Source organism: Myripristis murdjan, chromosome 7 (assembly GCF_902150065.1).
Source record: "Myripristis murdjan chromosome 7, fMyrMur1.1, whole genome shotgun sequence".
Taxonomy (NCBI): Eukaryota; Metazoa; Chordata; class Actinopteri; order Holocentriformes; family Holocentridae; genus Myripristis; species Myripristis murdjan.
Genome location: NC_043986.1, coordinates 20,694,095 through 20,720,102, shown reverse-complemented (window position 1 = coordinate 20,720,102; position 26,008 = coordinate 20,694,095). Strand labels below are relative to the sequence as shown.

Sequence of the window (26,008 nt, the reverse complement as noted above, 5' to 3'; positions counted from 1 at the left end):
CCTTTTATTTCCAATTTACATCAATTTAAAGTGTAACAAAACAAAAATCATGATCATAATAAAATTAATAATAAAAAAAAAATATACACACCCTCACACACACAGAGACACCCCACCCTGGTTGTAGTGAGCGGCCTTCCTTGGAGTCCAACGGGTCAACTTTGGGCTCTGGACTCCAAAGGATGCCTCCCAGTAGCCCCTGTGTCCCCTGTCTTACCCTACTGCACCTGTCCTCCAGGGTGGAGTGTGTGTGTGGTGTGAGGCTAGTGGGAATTGGGGGCGTTTGGGGAACAATGGCGAAGACTGAATTACAGAACTCATAGCACCTTCTGAAGAGAGAGCAACCCAAAGCAAAGATGGCCATTCAGCCCCAGATTCACCTGAAAGCTAATTTTTGGTCAGCTCAGATTTAAGGTCAACATTTTCACTTTGTTTTTCAGCGTGAGGTAGCTTTAAACAATCAGGATGGCCACAATAAAAGCAAAACAAATTTTACTCTAATTTGCCAAAACAACTTTGGATGATAACTGGGTAAAACGCCTTCTTCTGATGGGCAGTCAAGGGGTACAGGACAATGAAACATACATCCCAAATGAGACCTCACTTTCCAAAAAGTGTTGGTGTGCATATAGACACATGTACACACATAATGTGGAAATATATATAAAACCATCTGGTTGTTTATAAACACAGACTTTTACAACAATAGAACCAAGGATTTATAATACACAGTAAAAGTTTTGCTCCTGCTCACGATGGACAGGTCTGGAGCAGCTGGATTTGATTTTAGAAACAATATTTTTTTGGTCTACATTGATTCAGAATGCTGTATTTGTGGGTCAGGAAGGGAAAAGAGAGGGAGGTGGAGTAGGACTGGGACAGAGGCTTGTGTGGCTGTTCTGTAGTGGAAGGGGCTTGTCTTACTTACATAGTAAACCTGCCCAGTCCTACCTCAACTCTGCCCATTTAGGTTAGACAATAAATAAATGACATCAAGTCATGTTTCTCTTCTCCTTCACTTGTTCGCTTGGTCCCTCTTCCTCCTGGCTTTGACTCATTCCCGTCAACAGTGGGCCATGGGAAACATGACTGGATCTCAGGAAGTGGGTTGACAGGGAATGCTGGTGTGATGTACAGATATTGCCGGTGCCCTTCAGTGCTAACATCCAGGGAGTACAACTTGGAGAGCACTTCTTTGAGAGAGAAAAAGTATCAATTTTCTTTATAATTTCCTGTCTTCTTTATTGTGGAAGTGTGTGTTATGTTTCATGGTTGAGTTATTTTATTTCATGTTTTTTGGCCATTGTGATATTCCACTTTACAAGAAGCAGACTGCGCCTACATCCACGCCAAACTCCTGATCCGCTCCTCCAATGTCCATTGGAGCAATGTCCACGATGGGCAGACGGGAGGTCTTCTGTGTTTTGTATTCAATGACGGTTTTGCCCCACTGGCCTGTGTGTTTCTGTTGGTGGAGAGAAGAGAACTCTGTTACCAACAGCCTTATAAGGTAATGACAAAGACACGTAATCACATACAATGCTAAAGAGGCATTTGCCATTTGCTTTGGCTCAATATTCCCAAGCTTAATATAATGTAGCCATTGGTTCTTACCTTGCAACCATCCTCCAATACGCCATATGTGAAGCGGCTGTTCCCCTCTGCACGGATCTCCACATCATTGGAGCCCTGCAGCAGCAGAGCCTTCTTCAGGTTGCCAGTGGCCTGGTCCATGTAGGCAACACTGTTCTTGCAGTGGTAAGTGATGTTCTGAGATGCTTCTGTGGACAGGAGCCTCAAGAAAGTCAGCTGGACGCTGGCAGCGTTGGCAGCAGGACCATCCTGAGCATAGCTGAACTGTAGGGGCAGACAACAGGTTGGGGTGTTAATCATTACCAACCATTTGCATGTAGAGCAAAGTCATTCTGCCAATGTGCTGTACTACTAACGGAAATTTTATATCTCAGTCTCACAATGATGGACTGATCAAGAATTTTATGCAGACAGAAACATGATCAGGAGGGAAATATTTAAGTGAACTCACGTGGAATCCTCCATTCATGGTCTCTCCGAACCAGATGTGTTTGCGATCCTTGCTCTTGCTAGACCACCAGTTCTTCTTTGGTACCTTAGCTATGCTTGGGTAGACGCAGGTCTCTCCAGTCTCCATGTTACAGAAGACCTTGATGGCATCAGCTGTGCTGCCAATGTTGGGATCAACCCAGTAGTCACCTAGAAAAAGGAGTTTGTTCAATTCATAGTGACACCACACTGTTTTCATAGTACAGTAATACTAACACCCACAAACATATGGTTTTTGTTTAGCATAATGGGTAGAGCATGGCCCCTGAACTACTAGAGTTAGGGAACTGACTCCAATTGCGACCACCCATGAGAAAACGTATGCACCACTGAACAGCGGTAGAGGCGGTGGACTAAAGTTGCCAACAAACAGCACATTCAGTACATCATCAGACCCTCCTAGTATTGAGATATTTCAATGGAATAGCAGCCAAGGGTTTGGAGAAACTGTCCTGCAATCAAAAGGACACAGATTTTACTCCTCCAACAGCCTGTAGATGGGCTCTTTAGCAAATCACTGCACTCCAATTGACCCACTTACTGGATGAAATGTCTAAAATTTAAATACATTAATGCAAATTGAACCCAGGCTCTCTTTTATCTTTCTTGTAACCCATTTATTCATACTCACCGCTCTTCCACTCAGGGTGGCACAGTTTAAGGTCTCTGCAGGTGCGGGCAGGGTTCTTCTGGGAGCCGTCGGGGCTACGCATATTCTCAATCTGGCTGTTGATGGACTTGAGTGTGGCGTCCACCTCGACATCGTGCTGCCTCAAGGAGCTGGAGGCCTCATCAGCCCTCATGTACCTGAGAGGATCGGGGGACTTCTCAGGCTGGGACAGGCCAGCAAAGGCAGACATGTCAATGCCTGGGCCAGGAGGACCAGGAGGACCGGGGGGTCCAGGGTTACCAGGAGGACCCTGAAGGTGGGAGAAGACAAGAAATGGATTGAAGGGAGTGAGGACATGTATTAAGAGAAATATGATATAGAATTGTGTAGTCGTGTTTGATAAACAGTTGTATGTCAAGGTTGTACACATAACTCTGGGATTTTGTTTCTCTTAGGATCTTGTGTTACACATTACTCACAGCAGGACCAGACTCTCCAGAACGTCCACGGGGTCCAGGAGGTCCAATGGGGCCAGGCTGTCCATTGGATCCATCTTTGCCAGCAGGTCCAGCTGGTCCAGGAGGTCCCTGCAGTGACAATGAGTGTTAATCAAGGTAGAAGCCAGTAGATGTTAACCTGTCTTGGTAGAGTTGGATGAGATAATTCACCTGAACAATTATTTGATTCACTGAAAAGCTGCTTTCTGTTCAAATACCACAACCACAACACTGGTCACTTTGAGTCACTGTGCTACAGTACATGCTGTCTGGATCTGAAAACACCTCCTCATCTGATAATGGCCTGCAATTGCGCTGACAGTCCTCCTCTATTACCCCTATCACCTTCACAACATTTTACCTTATTATGCTCAAAGAATATTCCAATAGTGACATTTCCCATCATTTCTGTTATCGTACACAGTGCTTAGCTAATCTCAAATTGATATTACAGTCCATTTCTGATCTCAGCAGGAGTGGTTTTACAATAATGGTCTCTCCTGTCTGTCTCCTTCTATCATCGCAGAAAGTAATTACCAAAATCTTTAGCTGTCCATCTTATCACAGTGGTAGGTAATTAAAGCACACCGCCTTTCCTGTCCCCTACTTTGTTAGGTGACTGTGGAATTACAAAGGCTAACCTGTGCCCTTTATTATCATCACATTTAACTTGGGCGTTAAACCAGACTAGCCTATTTGTAGAAGGGAATAAAATAAGAGTTCTTCCTCTCTATCATTCTTCACTTTTACCCAGTTTTCTCACCTTGGCACCACTTGGTCCAGAAGGTCCAGAAGCTCCAGAGTCTCCAGCAGGACCCTGTTTGAACAAACACAACAAAAGATTAGATGGTAGAATATACAGAAGATGCAAATGTACAGCAGGGGGACCAGTTTAAGCACAGGATGAACACTTTTTACTTACAGGAGGTCCAGGAAGACCCTGCAGACCGGTGAAGCCACGGTGACCCTTCTGTCCCCTCTCTCCCGCCTCGCCTGCCTCTCCCTTGTCTCCACGTGGTCCTTGGGGTCCCTGAAATAAAAAATTGTGATATATTAACAGTGCACCAAGACACATGGTTGCATATGTGCAGTTATTTTTAACAACTATGTAAAAACCAAAAAAACTTAATGATAGTAGTTAAGAGTAGATGGCACTCACAGCCATTCCTCTAGCTCCAGCTGGTCCTGAGGGTCCAGCAGGTCCTTGAGCACCCTGTAGAAAGAAACAAAGAGTTTGGGTGCTCCATTACACTAACATTAATTATATGAATCAATACACAACACTAACATGTTTCCCTTGGTATCATGTGCTGTGTGTTGTGTTACTCACAGCCTCTCCTCTGTCTCCCTGTTTGCCGAGGGGACCAACGGGACCAGGGGCGCCGGGGGCACCAGGAGCTCCAGGGGCCCCAGCAGGACCAGTGTTACCACGCTCTCCCTGTAGCAAGGCACAAGGTCATGACTTAGATAACAACACTCAAGACTTTGCTGAACATTGTGATTGGTTGAGCTCGATACAGATTTTTATGTGGAGCTGCTCACCTTGACTCCAGCAGCTCCATCCCGGCCAGGAGGTCCATCTGATCCAGGGTTACCCTGAAACACAGAAACATGCAACAATGTAAAAACAATGTAAATGGTTGGTGGTCCTTTGTTGTCTCTCATGTATTTGTTTGATTGATTCTTTATCGTTGATGCCGGTATCAGGATGAAATAATATGGTGGTATGACTTATTTCCTTTATTGTAAAAATACTCATTGTTTGTTTATCTATAGTATGATGGTTGTGTGTATACTGATGACACTCTGAATGTTACTGCACACATATTATGCCTGTTATCGTGATTATCTATGTTTTTGTATGGTGTATGTTGTTGATGATGTCATTGTTGTGTGATTCTGACCTCTCTACCAGACTCTCCAGAAGGTCCAGTCAGTCCAGGGGGTCCCACAGGCCCAGGGGGTCCACGGTCACCAGCACCACCAGGAGCTCCCTGCTTACCGGGTTCTCCCTGAAAATGGTGGCACATCACGTTCACACTGAGGCAGATTTGTACACTGGTCTAATAATATTTATCAATCAGGTGGTATCATATCTTACAAGCTCAGTGTGTAGTACTTGTTTGTATACACAGAGGCAGGAGTTTCCCAACTTTTTCATATTTTGGACCCTAAAGCTGACTTTCATTGATCCACATTGGGAGTGATTCTGCCTTATAGGGCCCTGATTGGTTTGTGTCAAATTGTAGTAAGTACTAAATTGTTTAGATGTTGGACATGAACATGCAATTGGTTCTGTGTTTTGAAATTACAGTTAAAACCCATGTTTCTCTACCATAATAACTTCTAATGAAATAAATTATAATGAAATTAAACCACTGATCATTTTGCTGAAGTCTGTTCAAGGACCAGACCCTATTTGAAAAGCACTGCAACAGAGGACTGGAGGGCATTTTTTTTTTTTTCACTTTCATCAATTTTCAGTTCTTCTACTTTAATCAGTTTTCAGCTGTTTTGAATCAATTCTCAGACTTTCACTGAGAGAACTTCTGAAGACAGAATGTGCCCGAATGTATGTTTATAATTTAATTGGATCAATGTTTTGTAGTGATCCAGTAAAACTTGCAACAGAATCACCAGTCATGAGGATAATCCTGAAAATTCAAATCTGTCTACCAAGAATATGTGAGCCTGCAAAACTAATGCTAACATGCTTTAAAATTAAAGCCTGAATTCACATAATTCTTAATATGTCAACAAAATCCATGGCTCTTAGCTATCAGTGCATGAATTTGTAAAAAACCTTGAGATGTGATCAGCCCTCACACCTTGTACAGATTTTGAAAGAGCTACTGAGCCAGACTGTAGGCCAGCAAATTGTCATAGTCACAAAACTGAACAGCATGTATCTTTACAAACAAACTTACAGAAGGTCCAGGGAGACCAGGGAAGCCTCTCTCTCCACGCTGACCAGGCAGACCAACAATACCACGAGATCCAGCCAGACCCTGGGGACCTGAAGGCCCATCGGGACCCTACAGAGTTAAGAGAGAGAAGAGTGAATTACATTAAACAATCTTGTTGAGTTGAAACCAATGCAATTCAAAATGCAGAGAGTTCTTAGCAAATTCACTTAACTGCGCATTGTCTTATTATTGTCTATTTTTATTGCTTTTAATTGTGCATTTTTTAATTTTTATTTCACAGTTTTGTAGTTTTGTAATTTTGTAATTGCTGCAGACTGTGTGGACCTGAGCCCAAGATACATCTCCCTTTGGGACAGTTAAATCTATTTTCTCTCGTCAGTGAGGTATAGCTGCAGTTAGCTAATTTCATACTCTGTGATGATATAGTCATAATATAACTTAAAGCCTGAAGATTACTTTACTCTGTGGATAGCAGGCTGGAACAACAGGTGGCTGAGACAGTTAGGATTTACGCCCACTTGATGAAAGTTACGTTGTGTTCTGGTTGGGTGGAAAGGCAATTCAAAAGTGAGAGACTTAGACTTACAGGGGGTCCATCCTCTCCAGGCTCTCCCTTCTCTCCTGGGGCACCAGCAGGTCCACGAAGCCCAGCATCTCCCTGTCTGCCTGGGGGGCCACCGTCACCACGAGCACCCTTAGGACCATCTTTACCAGAAGGACCAGCAGGGCCAGCAGCACCAGGGTTACCCTGCGATGGAAAGAGAGACAAATTGAGTGTGAGAAATATCAGAAAAACATGGCATCCACAAAAAAGATCATTTTGCTCTGATTAAATGAATGTTGCTTCAGTTGGGATGATCATTAGATACTCACATTGGGACCAGGAGGTCCAACTCTTCCAGCAGCACCAGGGAAACCAGTAGCACCCTGCCAACAAGAGTAAAAATATAATATATATATATAATAATATAATAATATACGCATTTTAATGTTTGGCATAAAGTTTAAACATCCTCTCCCTTTCTGTGTGAAAACAGTGAACCAAATGAAATGATCTTCTCAGCCTTTTCAGTGACATATCCAGTATATAATTTTCAAGGTTAGTAATGAATCATAAAGTCAAGGATGTAAACTATTTTAATTTGTGAAACATTATGCTGCCCGTAAAATCTACTATTGTTTTTTCTCTAATGCTCCCATATACAGTGTAAAGTCTCTGTTGACTGTGAATCTCTGTCTTCCACTGTATAATCTATATCTGCTTTCAATTAACCCTTGATTTCTGATTTTCCTGTAATTCCCCTTTAAGTAGCTACAAAGTTAGAAAAAGCATTGCACAGGAATGGCATGTAGACATATTCTGTATCTACTGGTTGCCATACCTCACTGAAGCTGCATCACACTGACACTGAGTGAAATATTCCAACCCAAAGAGCTGTTGTTGTATGGCTGCATCATTGCATCAAATAGGACATATTTAGATGTCTTGTGCATCAGCTCCTTCACATTTCCCTGTAATTCAGTGGGACATATTTGGTATCTCTGGAAACCTGGGATCTCCACTAGAATTTAAAATGAAGTTCTGTGGGTTTGAACAAAGATCAGCTGTGCAGCAATGACAAACTCACTCACTGAGGGAAAGATAATCTGTACTGGATTGTTCATGTGAACAAGTACAAACAAGAGTTACTTACAGGAGCTCCCTGAGCACCACGGGCTCCTTTAGGTCCAGAAACACCAGTGGGTCCCTGAAAAAGAAGCAAACGACACACACCAATTAATTGTGTTTTTATTAGACTGTCACTTCAGGAACTTGTGGGGTAAAGTATAAGATGCTTCTATCATTCACTTCAGGGTAGTTTCATTCATCTTTACATGCAGTATCTATCAATATGACCTAAGTTATGGATCTGTTTCTGGGACATGTTTTGAGCTAAGGTCAAGTACTCACCACAGGTCCAGGGGCCCCAGAAGGTCCCTGAGGTCCAGGGGCACCGGCATCTCCCTTCTGTCCACTCTCACCAAGCTCTCCCTTGGCACCAGGCTGACCATCTGCACCCTGAATATATTAAAACAACAGAAATAACAGCAGTAGATTATGAGTAAATCATATTAACGACTCAATATTTTACATGTTCTTCATTTAAACCAAAGGTATTATGGTGATTTTACTTACAGGAGGCCCAGCAAAGCCAGCAGGCCCAGGAGGACCAATCTCACCACGGTCACCCTGCAAGAGGACAGAGGAAGCTGTGGCTCAGCGTACACTCGGACTGAGATTTGCAGATCCATGTTCACATATAGCCAAAACTACATATGTCAAAAGTCCATTGGAGAAAAATAAGATTTACAGTCCTCTCCAATATTAGGCTCCCTAACAGGACAATGAGAACTGCTCGAGTGACAAGGCACAGTAGAGTTAGACAATGTCACTGGTCGCCGTGGAAACAGAGGTTGATCTTCAGTTTTTATTATGTTACTTATGGGAAAAAGTACTCATATCCTTTACTTACTAATGGAAAAATGCTCCATTTAAAGTAAAAGTTTTACAATCTAATTTTTACTCAAGAAAAAGTATAGACATATTTGTTTTAAAATGTAAAAGTATTTGTTTTGAAGAACGCTCCGTTATATTTTAACCCATAGAAATATTATAATATATGTTGTCAGTGGCTAAGGTGGCACTAGCTCTACCTGCTCCATATATTGATGGGTAGTTTAAACTCATTGGATTTTATTGTTTTGTATGTTTTGAATGTAAAAGCCTATTCTGCAAAGTAACTAGTAGCTACAGCCATCAGATGAGTGTAGCGGAGTAAAAAGCACAATATTTCTTCTGAAATGCAGTGGAGTAAAAGTATGAAGATTCACAAACTGGAAATAGGCCAGCAAAGTGCCAGTCCCTAAAAACTGTACTTGAATAAATACACTTAGTTACTTTCTGCTCTGCTTGCCAACTCTCTGTCTGGCAGTTCAGACAAGAGCTCATTAAAGACACATTTCTCTCTACACCAGCGTGTCTAAACACTTTTTCAGTACACAATTGAGAGGCATACGAGCCCATCGCATACAGAGTTATTCATTGTTTGGAAGTATCACAGAAAATGCTGCATTTTATGATTTTTTAAGCAATCTTTATGCAAATAGAAAGTGCAAATAAAGGCCAGCTAAAGCACAAAATTCAATACTCTGGATTAAAATATGCATCATTTTCTTCCACCTGGTAGTTTTCACAAGGGAGCACTCATTCTTTTAAAATGTCAACAAAATTTTAGGGCAAGTCTGAACTGTTTTATGCAGAAAATCAGTTAGCAAAGTTTTATAAAGGCTGAACATTGCAAGAAATAGACATTAGAGAGAGACTTACGGGAGCACCACGAGTACCTGCAGCACCAGTAGGGCCAGAAGGTCCAGTCTCACCCTGGGAGGGAAGAAATAAGTTTGTCAAACCAACAAAAACAAAACATACAATGTGAATGTATATAACATACAGCAGCCATGCCATTTAAGGGAAATGGACAATATTCAAACTACTGCTACCAACAAGTTACTCCTGCAACACTCACTCACCTTGGCGCCGTTGGGTCCAGATGGGCCAGGAGGACCGATGGGACCAGTCAAACCCTGAGAGAGGAGACAGCAAAGATGAAGAGAAGGGCAAGTAGGGCGGAGAGAAGAGAGTTAAACAGTGATCAGTGACTCGCGCTTGAAAATAACAGTCGGAAAAGTAAAAAAGGAAAAAAGAATTTGTTTTGAACTCACTCTTGAGCCGTCCTTTCCAGGAGCTCCCTCAGGTCCCTTCTCTCCGTTGTCACCCTAGCAGACACAAAAAAAGAGCAAGTCAGCATTTTTATTATACATCAACCTATACAGCATCCTGGTTTTGAATGTTAACACAGCCGTGCAGTTGGATCTTGGGTTCTCTCAATCCATTTACATTTTCAACCTCTAAACATGTCATTTGTTCATTTTTCCATATTAGAGACGTTTTATGACTATTTTACAACTGAATGAAATGAATGAAAATGAAACTCCACTGATGCAGCTGTCAAAGAATTTGTTACTTACTCTGTCTCCCTTGGGTCCAGGGATGCCACCTGCTCCCCTCTCTCCTGGCATACCCTGCAGGCCGGGGGGTCCCTGGGCTCCAGCAGCACCAGCTGGTCCAATGGCTCCCTGGTAGAGAAGAAAGAGCCCGGCTGGATTAGTACAGGTGGACTGAACCAACTGAACCTAAGTGAGGCCTGATGGTAAGCGATGTTATGGACATGAGATGGCTTAGAAAAGCTGTGACTGGGGATGATTGGTTGAGGAGATGGTGTTGGACAGTCTGTACAGGAGGATACAGCTGAGTAGAAACTAGGATGGAGGGAAAATGTGTCAAAGAGGCGTCCACTGACCTTGGGTCCATCAGTTCCAGGTGTTCCAGGAAGTCCACGAGGTCCCTGAAGACCCTGAGGTCCAGCACCACCCCTCTCACCAGGGAAACCACGCTCACCCTATCAAGAAACAAACAGACCAGAAATGAACCAGAGGAACTGGAAGTGACAGTCATTCCCACATGCTGTGTGATGTGAAGGAGAAAGGGTTATTGTGGTATGGATATTGTAGTAATATCAGCTTGAATGACTGGACACTTTCTAAACTTCACAGCACAAAGTAGACATGATATACTGTATGTCAGTGTAACAGTACATAAATGTCAAGCATAATTGTATGTATAATAATGTGTGCTTTAAATTGATTGCATGGTCTTATGAGAAGTGTCCTGAACATGGAAACTCACTCTGGGTCCAACAGCACCAGGAGCTCCACCCTCACCAGGGACACCCTGCAGAAACAAAGGAGACAGGTGGATTCAGCACACAAAGATGACTTTCTATTGGATTCATTAAAGGTACAGTCTTTACTGAATTTATTAGAACATCTTCAGTATGAGTATCTTTACATATATCCATAACTATGACTTATAAATTTGTTTTTAGCTGTCACCTAAAATCAGACATTAGTGACAGCCAAAGGATGAAACTGCAGTTAAGAATCGGATTTTTATAATATATAACGTAAAGAGGTGTTTTCACTTCTGTTTGTCTGTCTGTCGGGAGGATGTATCAAAACAGATAAACATGAGCAGATAAACATGAAATTTGCTGGGCAAATAGCCCTTGAGATATGAAAAGATTGATTAGATTTTGCTGGTTATCAGGATCTGGCACTTCTATTATTAGACAATAATCATTCTATAGTCATAAGTATGAAACTCCTGGAGACAGAGAATTGGTTATTAACATGTTTGCAGGCTCAATATGGTGCAATTACTTTTATTGGCTGTTTTTTTTTTTTTTTTTTTTTTAAACATATAACAAGATCCATCATTTCACCAGAAATCTCTTTGCATTAATAGTGAATAACGAGGTAGACACTCACCTGGTCACCAGGCTTTCCTGACTCTCCTGGAGGGCCTCCAGGTCCAGGAAGACCCTGCACAACAAGAACAGCACAGGATGAGTTACACAATATCCTTCAATACAGCAATGCAGCCGTTGTTGAGAAGTCTGTGGTGGTGGGTTTTTAGTGCTAATTTTTGTATGTATTTATTTATTTGTTTCCTTGATGCTTTAATGAACCGAATGAAATAATAAGTGTATGTGACAGGGAAATAACATTGGATTATAGTTATGAGCACTGGCACTAAGAACTTGAAGTTTAGGGTGTGACTCGTCTAATCTGGATTATTATATTTTTTGGATAGATATATCTAAACTTTAACAGGAAAGTATTCTCACCTGGAAGCCAGAGGGTCCGGGCTGTCCTTGCTCTCCTCTCTCTCCAGCAGGTCCCTAAGATAAACCCAGACACAGGTTATAATTCTGAATCAGTCGTGCGTTATAAGAAGACTAAAGACAAGCTCATCCTTGGGGGGTTAATAATAGAAGGATAACTTTTAGTGTGGTAATCCCAGAAATGTAAATTATGAAGGAAATACTCACAGCAGGGCCAGAAGGTCCAGCAGCACCAGTCTCACCATCTTTTCCAGGTAGACCCTGTTCAGAGAGAGCAACAAAAGGCGTTTAAATTGTGAAATGTGATCCAGTGACAGAAAATAAGAAATGCATTTGTAAAAATTAAAGGATTTTTTTTAATTTTTTTTTTTACTTACTCTGAGACCAGGACGACCCATAAGACCCTTCTCTCCTGCCTTACCGGGCTCACCCTGTTGAAGAAAAATCTTGTTAGCTGGCCTGTGGAGAGACTCCTGGGCATCATCAAGTGCTACATGCCTATAGACAGCGAAGCTAAACGTGAAATACTACATTATTTTTTATAACAGAGAGGTACACCCGTGTGTATTTTGACTGTATGTGATCAAGATTTAATTATCGTGTACAAACATCCTGTATTTCAGTGAGCAATGATGAAGGCTCCGTGAGAACCATGTCAGCTCAACCATCAAATTAAGAGCTTATTGCACGGTTTTCGTCAGTTGAGTCTACACGGTCCTCACTTTGATCAAGCCGACAGTTTTTATTATTGCAGCTTGAAGAAGCTTGACACACTTACATTGGCTCCCTTTGGACCTGGGAATCCCATCACTCCTGGCTGTCCACGCGCTCCCTGGGGACCAGGAGGGCCGGGGCGACCGTCCTCACCTGCGGCACCCTGTCACAAGACACAAGGCGAAATCCCAAATCAACACTGCGAACCCACAGATAGGGAAATAAACCTATGCTCATGGCAATTACGTTTGCATGGAAAAAATGCTGATTATATCAGCATGCAAAAATATGTGTGTAGCTGTTCTTTTGGACTTGAAAATGCTGTTTGTGCAAATGGTTGCCATTTCGGGCTCTGTGTCTGGTGGAAAAGAAAGTACATGTGCTGTTCTCATGGGAACAGGATCTAACAAGCTAGATGAGGTCTATGAATGAAATGACAGGTAATGCTACTTGGGTTGCTGTGTGATTTTCTATTTTGTTGTGCAGTACTGCTATAGTGGAGTTTGTCACTTTTTTTCGTATTTTTCAACGTTTTTCATAAGGATGAGGTAAGGATTTGGAGTTGTACTTACAGAAGGTCCAACTTTGCCTTGGGGACCAGCATCTCCAGGACGACCAGTGAGTCCCTATAAAAGCAACATATTCAGAGATTGTCAGCATCAAGGAGTTGTCTCTGTGATAGCAATGCAGTAAGCGGAATTATTGTTCTTTTTTAAATCAATCTAATCAAGCCAACTGAATTAAATATCCCTCTAAATAGCCCAACCCTTATACAGTACAGAAACTAAAGGTGCATGATGCTGTCTGACTGGTTGGTACTGGGGTGGTAATGATCAGGGGAACATTAACGTTACTCACTCTGGCTCCAGGGAGGCCGGACTCTCCTGTGCGTCCAGGGTCTCCAGTGGCACCCTTAGCACCAGAAGCGCCAGGAACACCACGGTCACCAGGAGCTCCCTGCAGAAGATCAGGACAAAATGTCAATTACCACATTGGTTTTTACTTCACCAATTGGTGGACATGACAGCCAGTTTGATGATCATTTGTAGCATAACAATGTCATTCTTCTAAAGAAATGCTTAAATAACAGATATAATCACCGTGTTGTTGTATTTATGAGATAAAAAAAAGTTATGATCATTAAAAGAGCTGCCAGTTTACAGAAGACCCACCTTAGCTCCAGCAAGACCATCTTGACCAGGGAAACCACGGTTACCGGGGGCTCCCTGGAAACAGTCACAGAAAGAAAAAGAGGTTTTACCTCAGTAAGACTGTGCATCCGATCAAAACAACCTATTTATAATCTTATTATTGCATATCCAGATACTCACTCTCTCTCCTGGAGGTCCAAGTGGTCCAGCAGCACCAGGCTCTCCTCTGGCTCCTCTCTTTCCCTCCTCACCAGCAGGGCCGGGGGCGCCTTGAGGACCAGCAGGGCCCTGACAAACACGTAAATATAAATACATTTTGCCAATAGTCTGATTCCACTGGGAAACAATGTCTCACAGAGTTTATTTTTTGGTAAGTTTTATTGTCAATAATCACTGAAATCAAGAAGCAACAAAGTCACTCACAAGCTCTCCCTTTGGTCCAGCTTCACCTTTGAATCCAGGAATGCCAGGGTCTCCCTAAACAAGGACAACAACAGTGATGGTCATTACAATAAACAGCCATAACAATATGATCACAAACATGTAACTGTGCTGAATATCTGCATCATGCTATCGCTGACAGAATCATTTGATATCCCAAGAACAGTAAAATAAATGTCAGGGATCCCCAGATTTTCAGATGATGCCCAAGTGACTTACTGACTGTCCCTTTGGCCCAAGAGGTCCTGTTGCTCCCTGTGGTCCGGGTGGGCCACGGGGTCCTGGGAAACCAGGAGCACCAGCAATACCAGGAGCACCCTTTGAGGAGGAACGAGACAAAGGAAAAACTTGAGACTCAATTAAAACATGAAAGCTGTGAATTATATAGCAAGAAAAGATAATACGGGACTATTAAACCCTAAATTAACAAAATTTACTTACAGCAGATCCTTTAGCTCCAGGGATACCATCAGTACCAGGGTTACCCTACAGGAACAATGACAAAGAGAAGAAATACATTAACATGGAGCAACAAAGCTAGTGTAATCAGTGAGACTGCTCTGTGAGAAAATGAAAATGAGACATGTTCTGAGTCAAGCTACGTACTGATGCTCCGGCGGGTCCAGGAGATCCAGGGGTACCGGCCTCTCCACGGGGTCCCTGTGCGCCCTCAGCTCCGCGGGCACCAGTAGGGCCAGCCTCTCCCTGACAGGAAACAAGTGTTTTTTATGCTCAACAGATGGTAAACTTTGATTTACTCTACATCTCATTAGGCTGCTGAAACAAAACATGAGCTCTGGACAGACTACAGACCACGTGAAGTACAACTGTTATCAGACAATGCTTGCTACCACTGGACTTTGTCAGGACTTAAGGCAAAACAAAACAGATCATGGAAGAAGTATGATCCTGTAAAAAGTATGTATTCTGCAAAGGTTTGCCTGTTATTATATGTTTTGGATAGGGAATGCATCTGCTTGAGAAGCAAGATCAATGTATCTAATTTATCCATCATTGCTGGAAAGTTAACAGAACCTGACATGAATATTTATTAATCTTTTTTTCTTTCCTGAGAAGCTCATTATAACTAAATTATGGGAAATGATACTTATTTTGAATAATTAGGTATGGAAGATTATTAAAAATCCTTTAAATATTTATGATCAAATAAAGAGGGATCTTCAGTCTTTGTCACATAAGTGCTCTGAGCATATGTGATGTTATGGGATTTGATTCATGTATACAGCCTCCAGAAACAACTGGAAAACATTATGAAGATGCATCATTTTTCTGAGAGACCTATAGGAAGAATTCATTGCACAGTGGGGCTATAAATGAAAATGCCTGGCACCGTAAATGTCTATAAAATTCAAATGAGACTCATTCAGCTTCATTTCTGCTGTTTCATTACATTTCATCCAGAGTCTGCTGCAGAGGGGTAATGGAGGAGAACAATCTGAATTGTACAAACCTTGGCTCCTGGGGATCCTGGGAAACCGGGAGCTCCAGCAGGGCCAACAGGTCCCTGTAGAACACAGAAGTTGCCAGGCTATCGCTCACATCTCATCTCTTTGTGATTACGCTATCTATTAATGACATTATCATTCAAAAGAAAAATAAAACGCTCAATGTGAAACAGCATATTGTGGGGAGTGTGATACGTACAGGAGGACCAGCAGGACCGGGCAAGCCATCGTTTCCACGGGCACCCTGAGAAGAGAAAAGACAGGGTGGTGAGTGGATGACAGACTGTGAAATCTCTACAAACTGCTCAAAGTTGCAAAGTGCAGGATAAACCACAGTATACAAAAAATATATTAGGTTGTTACTCACTGCAGCTCCAGCGGCTCCGGGGCGTCCTCTCTCACCGGGCAGACCACGTGGGCCCTATGGCAAGACACACAAATAAGAAGCTGAAGACAGATCTTGATCAGTTTATTATTAAATACACTGCATGGACTCACAGCCCTGCTATCTCTGAGAAAACTGGCTCACATGTACGCGTTACATCACTCAACATCCAAAATGAGGCAGATTAGAATGGCAGATACAGGGAATAGCATTGCACCTGTAATTATGTTACTGTTTCGGGTTAAAGCACAAAGAATTTACTTTTCCTAACAAGTGGACCAGAAAATCTGCAAACTCACCATGGGTCCAGGGGCACCGTTCTCTCCAGGAGCACCAGCCTCACCCTAAAGAGGACCAGAGTGGTAAATTGTAAGTAAAATAATTTACCCTGAGTATTTGTTTATCCACACTAGGAACACTGGTTTCTATGGAGTAGACATGAACTCAAACACACAGTTACATTAACACTAATCATGAAAATGCAACATTTGACATTTCAACAGCAGATCAAGATTGACAGGCGATGCGGCTGTCTTACTTTGGCTCCTGCAGCGCCGGTCTCTCCCTTGGCTCCATCCAGACCTGGGTGACCCTGCAGAGACCCAACACATCATTAGGACACATGCATCATTCAAGAATTAGTGCTAAATAATGAGCATCACTCGGTGTGAGCGCATAGAGAAACACTTACTCTGTGTCCTTTGATTCCGGGAAGACCAGGAGTTCCAGGGAAACCACGAGCTCCCTGAAATAAAGACACAAAGGAAGAATTGGCTTGAGGACTTTTTTGTAGTATTGGTGTTTTATTTTCTCAGTTGACATCTTGCACCATCCCTGAGGGACCATCTGAAGAGATGTGGGTAATGCATCAAAATGTGGAAATGATTCATTATTGACACTTTACTGATGAACTCGCTCACCTGAGGCCCAGCAGGTCCACGCTCACCAGACTTTCCAGGTTTGCCACCCTCACCCTGTAAACAAGCAGGAAATGAAATGATGATTTGTTATTGCAGCAGATTATTAGCTGTGTGAGAAGATGAAGCTGCACTGTCTTGTACTGTGATGGGAAGCTGAGCAAACAACATGTGTTTTGGGTATTCATCATTTTTATCAATGTCGTTGGGAGATCGACAGTGCCCCCTGGTGGCTCATATGTGATTATACTTTGTACAAATTTCAGGTTTCTCAATTGAACAGTCAATTAGAGGAGGGGGCTGTCAGGCTGTTGATAAGGTAGAATAAGGTCAGGGTGAAATAACAGGGGTATATAAAGTTATAAATTATAAAGTAAAGTTTTAATATTTGGGACATAGGGCATCCACAATGCTTTGAGGAGATGTTTTGTATTTAGATGTTAAAATAAACTGTGTGTTGTTGGGGCTTTGACCTTTGACCTCAGCGTGGCACTGCTGACTCCATTTAACAGTGGTATTTGTGTTTGTGTTTTTGTGATTGGCTGTGAGTTTCTGTGGACTTGTGAGCTAGAAATGTGAGCGCTGCTGGATCCCAAATGTATCTGATTTGTTAATTTGTGGAGAAAGCCGCGACACTTACATCACTTCCTGGTTTTCCAGATGGTCCGGGTGGTCCGCGAGGTCCCATAGGTCCCTGTTATGAAACAACAGGTCAATTTTTAGGGATGTGTGTCCACTTGGTGCATGTGCAAAGGCCTCTGTCATGCACGATGAAAACTCATGTAAGCTCTATACCACCATGCAGAATTTGGAGGTTTTGACAGCGATGATGTGAGTTCTCTCTAAATATAAATCAGGACCAGTTTACAACTCAGGAGAACAATTTAAAATAGAAACACATCAACAGAATAGCTGCATACTTTACATACATACTACATACCAGAGCTTTTACAGCCAAAGTGAACTGGGACATAAACATATGAGACTTTTTGTGCAGACACACTACTTTAAAGAGGTAAGACTTGTTGGTATACTTCAAACTTGATAAGTAAAAGTCATGTAGACAGTCTGATTGACAGTAAAATGCACAGAGATGAATTCTGGGATTGTTTATTTAATAGTTATTAATACTTACAGCGGCACCAGGCTCTCCAGTCTCTCCAGGGTTACCTTGGAAACCTTGTGGGCCCTTGGGTAGAGGAGAAAGAGAACAAATGTATTCATTCATTCATATTCATTATTTTTTTAATTTCTGCAAGCAAACATATGTGTTTCTGTACAACCTAATCAATCATGATGACCAATCACATTATGATTTTGAGCTGGTGGGTGATTGCAAAGTATCACAATCATCAAATGGATGTAATTGTCAACCAACATTTCAATCAAGTACAACCAAATACAACACTAATACATGATATGTTGAGCGTAGCGTCTTTGAACAAATAACAATGGAAAAAGGTGTTTATTGAAAATCCTTTAATTTTAGGATGTGACATTGCTCAAATGATTCATCCCAATGCTGGTGGAAAGTTGTTTATACTCACAGGAGCTCCAGTAGGTCCAGGGGGGCCACGGGGACCCATAGGGCCCTAAAACAAAAACATACAAAGACAGTAGTGTTAGTGGTATTTTTTTTTCTTTTTCTTTTTTTTTTACACAATAAGGGAAAATTGACAGATAAATTCAATTTATGAGTTAAACTGAATCCACATAATTCAGTGTCAATACTGTGATATCAAATTCACTCTTCAGAGAGGTTGAATGACATTTCCATCACAGTATCATGGAGCAAAACTATCTGGCCACTTGGTGGCAGTGTTGCAACCCTCCCTGACAAAAAGTTTATATTTAGCACAATTTATTCAGTTTATTTGCTACCAGTTGTTCTCAGCAGTCATTCTCAGACAGGCAAAATGTCAGTGCTGAGGTCATGGCTCTGTGACAGATGTATGTACATCACCAGCAGCACACAGCACCCACCATCGGTCCCTGCATCACTCCCATCTGAGCGCCTCCGGCCTTCTCATCAAATCCACCAGCCATCTGAGCAGCAAAGTTCTGCAAACACACAAACCAGACAAAGACTGTCAGTCAGTTTATGTACAACAACTGGCAGAACACACCAGCTGGATAAACCTGAACATATATACTGGATTACAGGGTAACTCCCTACTGCACCACAGAGAAATCTGAGAGAAAAAGACTATACTCATATCTTCCCTAATAACATAATGGGCCAATTTGTTTAAACTATCAACCAAGTGTCTGTATATGTACAGATGCAAATGAGAAGTAAAGGAATTTAATAACAGAAAAGATTCTCATAATGGTCTAGTAAAATGACTATATATTTATATCCTGTTTTATCACTTAGACAGTCTCTTTTTTATCACTGTCGGTTATATGATATGATATCTTCACAGAGCATATCGCTATGAAGCTGAGAGTTAACTCCCAGAGAGAAAGACAGATTTGGTACATTGTGGTTTATGCAGCGTGTTACACCAGTGTCCTCAGACTCACCCCTCCAAGCCCAGGTGGCCCGTTGGGTCCAGGTGGGCCAGGGGGCCCGGGGTTGCCAGGGGTGCCAGGCTCACCATCTCTGCCTCTAGGTCCAGGATTTCCCTAGGGAAAAAGAGCAATGGACAAATGAATTACACTTGCTAAAGAAGCATCTTGAATGGTGACAATCACTAGGAGAAAGACGGATGATTGTATTGGACTTCAAAATCAATCAGGAGTGATGAGGAGGTGAAGCTGAAAACACCCATCTGCTGTGTACGAGCTACTCAGGTTTGTCTTCACTATTCAGATCTAAGCATTAATTCCATGCTGCATATTTCATATTTGCTCCTTTAAACCATTCAAGTCATATCCCAAACAGAGGCTGATTTTTTACAATCAGTTATTGCTATTCTTGTCATTCAAAACAGGATATTTATGGAAAAGTCAGTGTCATATCTGTTCCATGATGATCAGAGTGGGATATCCCAGCACTTGATTACAATTTATGCCTCAACCTTGTGAGAATTAAGAGTATAATTATGAATTACAGTGATAATTATACTAGTTGGTTTATAATACCCATCAGAGCCAGTGTTGCCTGAGAAAATATTTGGCAGCCCGCTGAGATACAGACAATTAATTTGTTCTTCTGAATCACCCGCTGAGTTTTTGCTTGGACATGATGTATTGCTTCTTACCTTCTCACCCTTAGCGCCAGCCTCTCCACGCGGTCCCTGCTCGCCTGAGGGGCCCTGCAGAAACAAAGATATTTGCCTCAGCATGTTTCGCAGTATTGCTAAAATGGCTATTCAAAGCAAGATGCCTGGTATTGTGCATCATTAAACTGCATTGCTTAAATAAGAATGGGACACATAATAATAATAAAAAATCTTTTAGGCTGTGTTTGGTAGGTCATTTGTTAATGAGCTCCCTAAAATAATAAAAAGATGTGATACTTACCATAGGGCCTGGTGGTCCTCTTGGTCCTACAACCTACACACACAAAAAAATAGAGTTTTTTTTTCTGATTTTAGGTGGTTGTTGGGATAAACAAAAACGCTCTTTATTAGCAGACACACTCATGCCGTGTCCGGTTGTACCAGTCTTTGAAAAGTTCAGGACAAGAATTTTCTAATATTGCTGGTGGTTGACATTAAGCCAAACACACAACATGATGAAAATGTCATTTGACAGGACCATTTTTTTTTCTGAAAACATCACCCCCTCTTAACCTGCATATGGCATGCCCTCTTCATTTGCCATGTGTGTTTGCAGTGATTTTGCTGAGAGGATCTAAGAGGATTTGACTGGGTTCATTATGTCCAAGGAATGCAAGGGTTTTGTCCCATTTTCAGTGGAAGTCAAAAAAAAAAAAAAACACCCCAAAAAACAAGAGAACTTGCCACTTGGAAGATCATATGATTCTTCAGGTAAAATTAAAAAAAGAGATAAAAAAAAAGAAGATAAATGACTTCGCAGGATAGGGTCTATGTCTAGATGGCTGTAGAAATCTCAGTCTTTTGTTTTCCAAAACATGATTTTGAAAGATTGGTGGATTTTATCAGTAATTATTATGGACACAAACAGTGCACCAATAAGGGACATCCATAAGCAACAAAACATAAACAAGTTTAAATATTGCATTGAAAAAGAATAGGGGCAACAAACTCAATTATTTTCCTTGAAGGTAAGTCCGCTCTTGGTTCAAGAATGAGTACAGTATTTTGGTTGAGATCACCAATTATTTAGAGCATTAATTCAGTCTTAGGCAGTGCTGAGGATTCATACTTACATCTGCAATCTCTCCTGGTTCGCCCTTCTGGCCCTGTTTAATAAAAATGGAACAACATGAGCTACCTGAAACACTGCCCAGAGAAATAAAAATCTTAATGTTGTGGAGTTTACAAACAAAGCATGCTCATGACTTTTCCTGATAATTACATCATGGTCATTATTGTTTGTCCTGTGTGTGGACGGATATGAGATTTCCCACAACCCGCTGCCTCACCTTAGCACCAATTGACTCTGATGTTGCAGATGGGTGGATGGACACGGGAAAAGAAAGAAGGACAGCATTAAAAGTGGCACATTTCAAACAGTGGATTGCTTTGAGGTCTAGTCTCTCATGCTTAGTAACTGAGAAAAGTAGTAACATCTAATGATGCCGAAGACCATTCACTGATCAAATACCATTCACCACACCCAAGAGCACAGAACCCATCCAGATCGTATTTAATGGTAAAAGGTATTTCTTGGAGGGATGAAGCACAAGCGAGCACCGACATGGAGATGAAAATGACAAAAGTAAAAGATAATCATATTAACAATAAGCTGCACAAATGAGAAATTGTTTGGATTCAATCACTAACAAGCCAAAGTCAAAGATAGTTCTGACTGATGTCCACTGGGAGCTGCAAATCATCATTTATTTGATAAAGCATGGCATCCAATCACAGAGGGATCTTTTGAGAACTGTATGCACTGCATGGTTTTTGAAATATTGTTTCTGACAGGTTTGAGAAGTAAAACATATTCTGTCTCTGACAGCCTGGAAGATCCATTACCGAGCAGGAGCTGTGACGTCAGCCACAGCATCTTGGTCTTGTGTTTTCCTGATAAAATTATTCATATTTCTATAGAAACTGCGCCTGCTCATATTCTCTCCTTGGCAGCTTATGTGTTTCCTTAAATAATATGTCAAATCATGACTCCCATGTCGTATAGAATCGAGTCAAATATGCACCAGGTGCTTCTGAAGTCACCACAGTAATACAGAGGCTATTCACAAGGCCTGGAAGAGCTGACAGGTCATTTTTCTAGTGCTGATATGAAGCCTTAAATGTACAAAGCTGGTTTGACTTCAGCCAGACTGAGAGTGATTTCACCTGCAGACACTCTCATTTTGTGGAAGACCTCCAACTGGGTGAAATCAGTCACTGACTGAGAGCTCAATATAATCCAGGCAACACAGGCTCCATCTCAGCCACTAGTTTAAATTAGGAGTAGCATCTCCAGACAAAAACATCTTAGGATTTATCTGTCTCCACATGAAGAGAACTTTCACAGGGAGGGAGATAATCCTGATTATGTTGTTTATCTGGTCTCTGCCAAAACAAGCTCAGAAAGCATCACTGTGGAATAGGGAACACTGTGCAATTTAAACACTTGAGAATCATACATAATTGTTGATGCCAATGTCTATTATAGTGACTGAACCTTTAAAAATCCTACATACATTAAAAAAAAAAAAAAAAAAAAAAAAAAAAAAAAAGTCAATGACACCAGACTGCACAAGCTCAGGTCTGGAAAATATTATAATTCTCAGGTATTGCTGTTCCCTATTCCAGGTGTTAGCCAGGGTGAGATAAAGGTAAGGCACAGGGTAATTTATTTATGGGTAATTTGAATAAATAAATTACAACCAATGGGAGCAGTGGCATCAGCAGGGCAGATGGGGCAGCACTCTCCGGATGGGATGATGGGGTTGGCACACTCTTTGATCTCCTCGCAGATTATCTCATCACACAGAACCGCTCCGCTGTCGCACACACAGATACGACAGGGCTCCGGCTTCCACACATCCTTATCATTATACTGCTGTCCATCCTGGATGCAGCCACCTGCCTCCTCTGTGGTGGCCACCGAGAGGGCAGGAGGGCACAGTAAATGGAGCAGTGGGAAAGCGGAAAGGGGTTTGATACAAAAAGGTATTGAAGTTCACACAGTGCAGTGAGTTGGTACAGCAGAAGGTGAAGTTATATTAAGAGATGTTAGGAGGTTGGAGCCCAGAGAGGATGGAGGAGGGACAGGGTGAGGAAGTAGGGGGAGTCATATTAATGTGTGGAGGGGGACATGGAGGGGGTGTGGTTATTGAATTGGGGCAGGGTTAGAAGTCAGTGAACAGGAGTGAAGAGGGAGGAAGAAGAAAGATAAAAGTTATTTTCGATCAAATGAAGGCCCTGAACATAGCAAATACAGTAGCAGACACCACACAGCAAACAGTTTACATCGAAAAACTAACATAAATACAGTAAAACCCCAACATATTGATTGATCTTGTTCTATTTGAGAGAGCAAACACAATTAAAGAATTTGTGTTTTTCTCTAATAAAAGTTGAGATTCCTAAACAAATTTAAACATGCAACATCAGCATTCAGGCTAGATGTCACAAAATAATTTTAATTGAAAGCCTGGTTGAGGATAAAGAGGCCTTGTTCAAGACTCAAGCAGAAGTGTTGACTCAAGGATTTAACCGTGTACAAGTAAACAGACCAACAATTTGGTGCAAAACAGCAGCAGTAAAACACAAGTATATTTTACAAGGGTTTGTTTCGCACTGTCACTGAAGAAAACACTTTCACTCCAGGTCGTCATATGGGAAAAAATGGTATAGCTGTATAAAATGCCACATAAACAAAGACTACATTTAACAGCGGGGTCTGAAGCCCCAGCCAAAGGTATTTCACATCCTGGGCTCAGTATATTTAACCAGCAGGCCTGCTCTGCTCTCTGGTGACCAGCAGAGCTCATATGAATGAAGCTCTCTCACAGGCAGACTGAGGCCAATTGACATGCTGCTGCCTTAAGTAAACAGGGGGTCTCTCTAAATTTATCCATCTGGATCTCATAGCTGTGTCAAGCCCCAGTTCAAACACATTGGAGAATTAAGAATGGCTGGCTTGTGTTATGTATACAGCTTAAGGCTGGGGTGACTAAGTGCACCTATTTACTTTTGAGCATTTAACTGAAAGTGATTCTTAGCACATATAAGTTAAATGGCTGTGTTGAATTTATGTTCACAAATGAGGTGGGCTTGCTTTCTTGCAATTAGATCTGTTGCAATAATCTTCCATTGATTTTTTTTTTTTTTTTATTTGTGGGGCAATGTATTGCTAAAGGCTGAGGAATACTGGGAAACAGGAAGGTGTTAGAGGTGCACAGAAAATGTTGTTGATAAAACAGGGAATATGGAGCAGAATATGCTCCACATGCAAGACATCTCTCACTATAAACAGAATTACATCTCCATCATCTATCCTCCCCTTGGTTTGCAGCCTCTCTTCTGTCTTATGGAGTTACTGACTGCCACTCCCTTCCTGCTACCCTTTGAGCCTGCTAGTCTGGGGTCAAGCTCCATCTGACCCTGCAACAACATGAAAACCCCAAGTCAACTCCAGCTATGTCCTATGGCCATAGTTTATCTCCGATGTCAGGATACTGCATTATAAAGCCCACATTTGCAATAGCTGCAACAAAAGGAAGCCTGTTAGTATCAGAAAATGCTGAATGGGTTATCACGTACACCCCATAGGACCAGTGTGTCCTTGAACAATTTGCAAATAGACCATGCAAGGCCATCTAAATGGTACTGGCTGATTGCTGATGAGGTGTACCAAGCAGAACTGCAGCTGCACACTGGCACTGCAGTTAGACCAAACACAGCAGGAGAGCACTTGAGCAGCAGGACCCAGGGGAGGAACAAACAGAGGCTTGTTCACCTGGTCCTCCATCCCACACAGATGCTCCTGCACAGCCTCACCTATCCTCCATGAAGACATGAACTCAGTGTCTTGCTGCAAAGAACATTGTTATCTTCAAGTGTGCACCGTCACTCATGTGCATCAGCATGGAAAATAGCAAAAGTGCATACAGTGTAACTGGGTCATATTAACAGAAACCATCCAGGCAACAGACTGCCTAACTTTGAGGTGTGATCCCCATTGTGAATCCATTCTCGTCACATTAAACATCATACCAGTGGCATTTGATTATTTCTCCCCTATTCCCTTGGTATATCAGGTAGAGAATATAAGGATGGCAAAAAATAAATAAAATAAAGACAAGTTGATAATGTCATCAGCGCAACAATCCAATTTTTTTTGCAAGAAAGAGAAAAACTCAAGAAAAAGGTGCAACTTACGGTCGTCCTCCTCCTGACATCTGACCACGGATAGTAAAACAACTTGGGATGCTACAAGTAGCAGAACAGTCCTTGAATCCACAAAGCTGAACATGTCTAAATGTTAGACATGCAGGAGCTTGGGTAGGAAATGATGGGACGGAGCAGACCTGGCTGTCGGTCAGTGGTGTGTGAGCTTGTGTTTCCAGAGACTACGGCACCATGCAGTCAAACCCTTCCAAAATCTAAGTGGAATCCAACGCGGGGCCCCAGCCGGCACTCTGCACCCACCGCGTCAGGGCAAGCACCGCGGTTTTATGTCCACTGTGCCTTCTATGGATCTTCGTATATTCCAAAATACCAGTCCTTCCCCCAGACCCCCAGTCGAGCTGAAACCCGAACCTTATCTCCCTCCCCTCCGCCCCTCAGCATCTCTCCTGCCTGGGGTTTTTCCTCTCCCAGGACCTGCTTCCTCCCGTGACCCGCTCGGCCAGGCCTGCCCAAGAGATGCACCTTCACTTTCACATGAAATGTCAGCAGCAGAGCACAAGACTTGCATGTATGTTTGCAAATATGTCAGTAGCCAAAATGTCAAAGAAGAGGAACATGAATGAACGTGAGAGCAAT

The 26,008-nt window shown here is 42.1% G+C and overlaps 1 protein-coding gene across 6 annotated transcripts; it reads right to left on the bottom strand.

The window, feature by feature from the left end:
* Positions 1 to 156: 156 nt before the first annotated feature.
* col2a1a (collagen, type II, alpha 1a) lies at positions 157 to 25,584 on the bottom strand. 6 transcript variants are annotated; one of them, XM_030055290.1, is made up of 54 exons: positions 25,403 to 25,584; positions 24,480 to 24,487; positions 22,898 to 23,105; positions 21,274 to 21,308; positions 20,442 to 20,474; positions 20,180 to 20,233; positions 19,500 to 19,601; positions 18,957 to 19,034; positions 18,521 to 18,565; positions 18,109 to 18,162; positions 17,614 to 17,667; positions 16,977 to 17,030; positions 16,748 to 16,801; positions 16,595 to 16,648; positions 16,356 to 16,400; positions 16,039 to 16,092; positions 15,871 to 15,915; positions 15,677 to 15,730; positions 14,812 to 14,910; positions 14,647 to 14,691; positions 14,425 to 14,523; positions 14,188 to 14,241; positions 13,945 to 14,052; positions 13,786 to 13,839; positions 13,472 to 13,570; positions 13,186 to 13,239; positions 12,678 to 12,776; positions 12,277 to 12,330; positions 12,107 to 12,160; positions 11,903 to 11,956; positions 11,544 to 11,597; positions 10,903 to 10,947; positions 10,517 to 10,615; positions 10,185 to 10,292; positions 9,879 to 9,932; positions 9,687 to 9,740; positions 9,484 to 9,537; positions 8,293 to 8,346; positions 8,068 to 8,175; positions 7,811 to 7,864; positions 6,990 to 7,043; positions 6,703 to 6,864; positions 6,117 to 6,224; positions 5,094 to 5,201; positions 4,732 to 4,785; positions 4,520 to 4,627; positions 4,349 to 4,402; positions 4,112 to 4,219; positions 3,953 to 4,006; positions 3,172 to 3,279; positions 2,714 to 3,002; positions 2,045 to 2,232; positions 1,615 to 1,857; positions 157 to 1,465 (listed from the first exon to the last, which is right to left on the bottom strand). In XM_030055290.1, the coding sequence occupies exons 1-54, from the start codon at positions 25,494 to 25,496 to the stop codon at positions 1,319 to 1,321; spliced, it is 4,467 nt and encodes a 1,488-aa protein (XP_029911150.1). In that variant the 5' UTR covers positions 25,497 to 25,584; the 3' UTR covers positions 157 to 1,318. The 6 variants fall into 6 exon arrangements, with proteins under 6 accessions (XP_029911150.1, XP_029911149.1, XP_029911146.1 ...); XM_030055289.1 differs by having other exon boundaries at positions 21,274 to 21,338; positions 22,904 to 23,105; XM_030055286.1 differs by lacking the exon at positions 24,480 to 24,487 and adding an exon at positions 21,490 to 21,506 and having other exon boundaries at positions 21,274 to 21,306; positions 22,904 to 23,110.
* Positions 25,585 to 26,008: the final 424 nt, after the last annotated feature.

Coding starts and splice junctions, on each gene's coding strand:
- col2a1a (XM_030055289.1), bottom strand. CDS start 25,496: ATGTTCAGCTTTGTGGATTCAAGGACTGTTCTGCTACTTGTAGCATCC. Junction 17,668..18,108: donor CTGGAGAGCCTGGTGCCGCT/GTAAGTATTAAT, acceptor GTTTCATAACAG/GGACCTATGGGACCTCGCGG. Junction 7,865..8,067: donor CTGGGGCCCCTGGACCTGTG/GTGAGTACTTGA, acceptor CTTCTTTTTCAG/GGACCCACTGGTGTTTCTGG.